This window comes from Propithecus coquereli, unplaced genomic scaffold, assembly GCF_000956105.1.
Source record: "Propithecus coquereli isolate 6110/MARCELLA unplaced genomic scaffold, Pcoq_1.0 Scaffold1574, whole genome shotgun sequence".
NCBI classification, from domain to species: Eukaryota; Metazoa; Chordata; class Mammalia; order Primates; family Indriidae; genus Propithecus; species Propithecus coquereli.
Genome location: NW_012140236.1, coordinates 7,770 through 8,849, shown reverse-complemented (window position 1 = coordinate 8,849; position 1,080 = coordinate 7,770). Strand labels below are relative to the sequence as shown.

Sequence of the window (1,080 nt, the reverse complement as noted above, 5' to 3'; positions counted from 1 at the left end):
CTCAGAATCATCCATCTTCCCAGCCTATTCTGAACATCTTGAGAATTTCTAAACCAAATTAAAACTACAAAACTCAATCTTCCACAATGTTACTACCTTATAATGTAAATATGATGTGAATTAAATATTAAAATTAGCTCATCTAATACTCACATAGCAGAATTTAAAAAAGAGCCATTTATCCACTTCCAATTCTTCTCTGATAATGTAAAATTTAATCCAATCCAAAAGTTAATTGCTGTATCCTTTATCAGTTTCTGTATCAGTCTCTATAAAGGGGCCAGAAGAAATGCCAGAATATTGAATCTGCTTATCTATTCATGTTTTGTATTCTTCTCCTCATCCCCTGAAACCGAATTCAAGCATTACCCCCTTGCTGAAGTCTTTCCTGATGACTCACCAGAGTTGAGTGTTACTTCTCTATAATTATATAGAGTGATATTTCTCTTTACATATTTTTATTTATTTTGTTTTATTCATCATCTTCTATTCAATTATTTGTTTACATGTGTGTTTAATCTCTCAAATTGTGAGCATCTTGAATTGAAAGTCCCCACTTCCATTGCATAAAAGCTTTGAGATAAAGCCCAGAGATCTCAATGTGCTTTAAAGGAAGTGTTAAGTTTTACTAAGGTATTTTATTTAAGGATTTACCAATTCTTCTTGATCCTGAATAAGAAGCAAACTGGATTCTTTTGCGGAACAGTAGGATAGACTGTTATTCCAAAGGTCGAGATCATCAGAAAAAAGCAAGCATTTCTTTTGGAGTGACAGCCAAGGTACCGGGCACTCTGACAGACCCGGGCTCTCTAAAATAAGAAACAGAAAGAAGAAATAAATGTGTTATATTTCTAACCTGTCCCTACCACACCACACAGTAACACACAGACATCATTATAAATACTTGGAAGTCTTTGATTATCACTGTGAAAACAACGAATTTATTATAATTTTGAGTAGGTTTATGAGACCTACTGTTTATTCTGGTAACCAAGAATTGGGAATTAGTGGCCAGTTATACTGAGCATAAATGGAATCATAGAATGTTAAAATAGGAAGATACCATCAAAATAATTTAAA

At 33.0% G+C, this 1,080-nt stretch overlaps 1 protein-coding gene across 1 annotated transcript in view; it reads right to left on the bottom strand.

Annotated features, from left to right (window-relative positions):
* Positions 1-1,080, bottom strand: part of KLRB1 (killer cell lectin-like receptor subfamily B, member 1) — a gene marked incomplete at its 5' end in the record, with an annotated part of 6,686 nt that overhangs the window by 2,296 nt on the left and 3,310 nt on the right. Inside the window, 2 exons of the mRNA XM_012640784.1 lie at positions 154-269; positions 655-809. Coding sequence (XP_012496238.1) covers positions 154-269; positions 655-809 — 271 coding nt within the window. The remainder of the gene's footprint in view (positions 1-153; positions 270-654; positions 810-1,080) is intronic.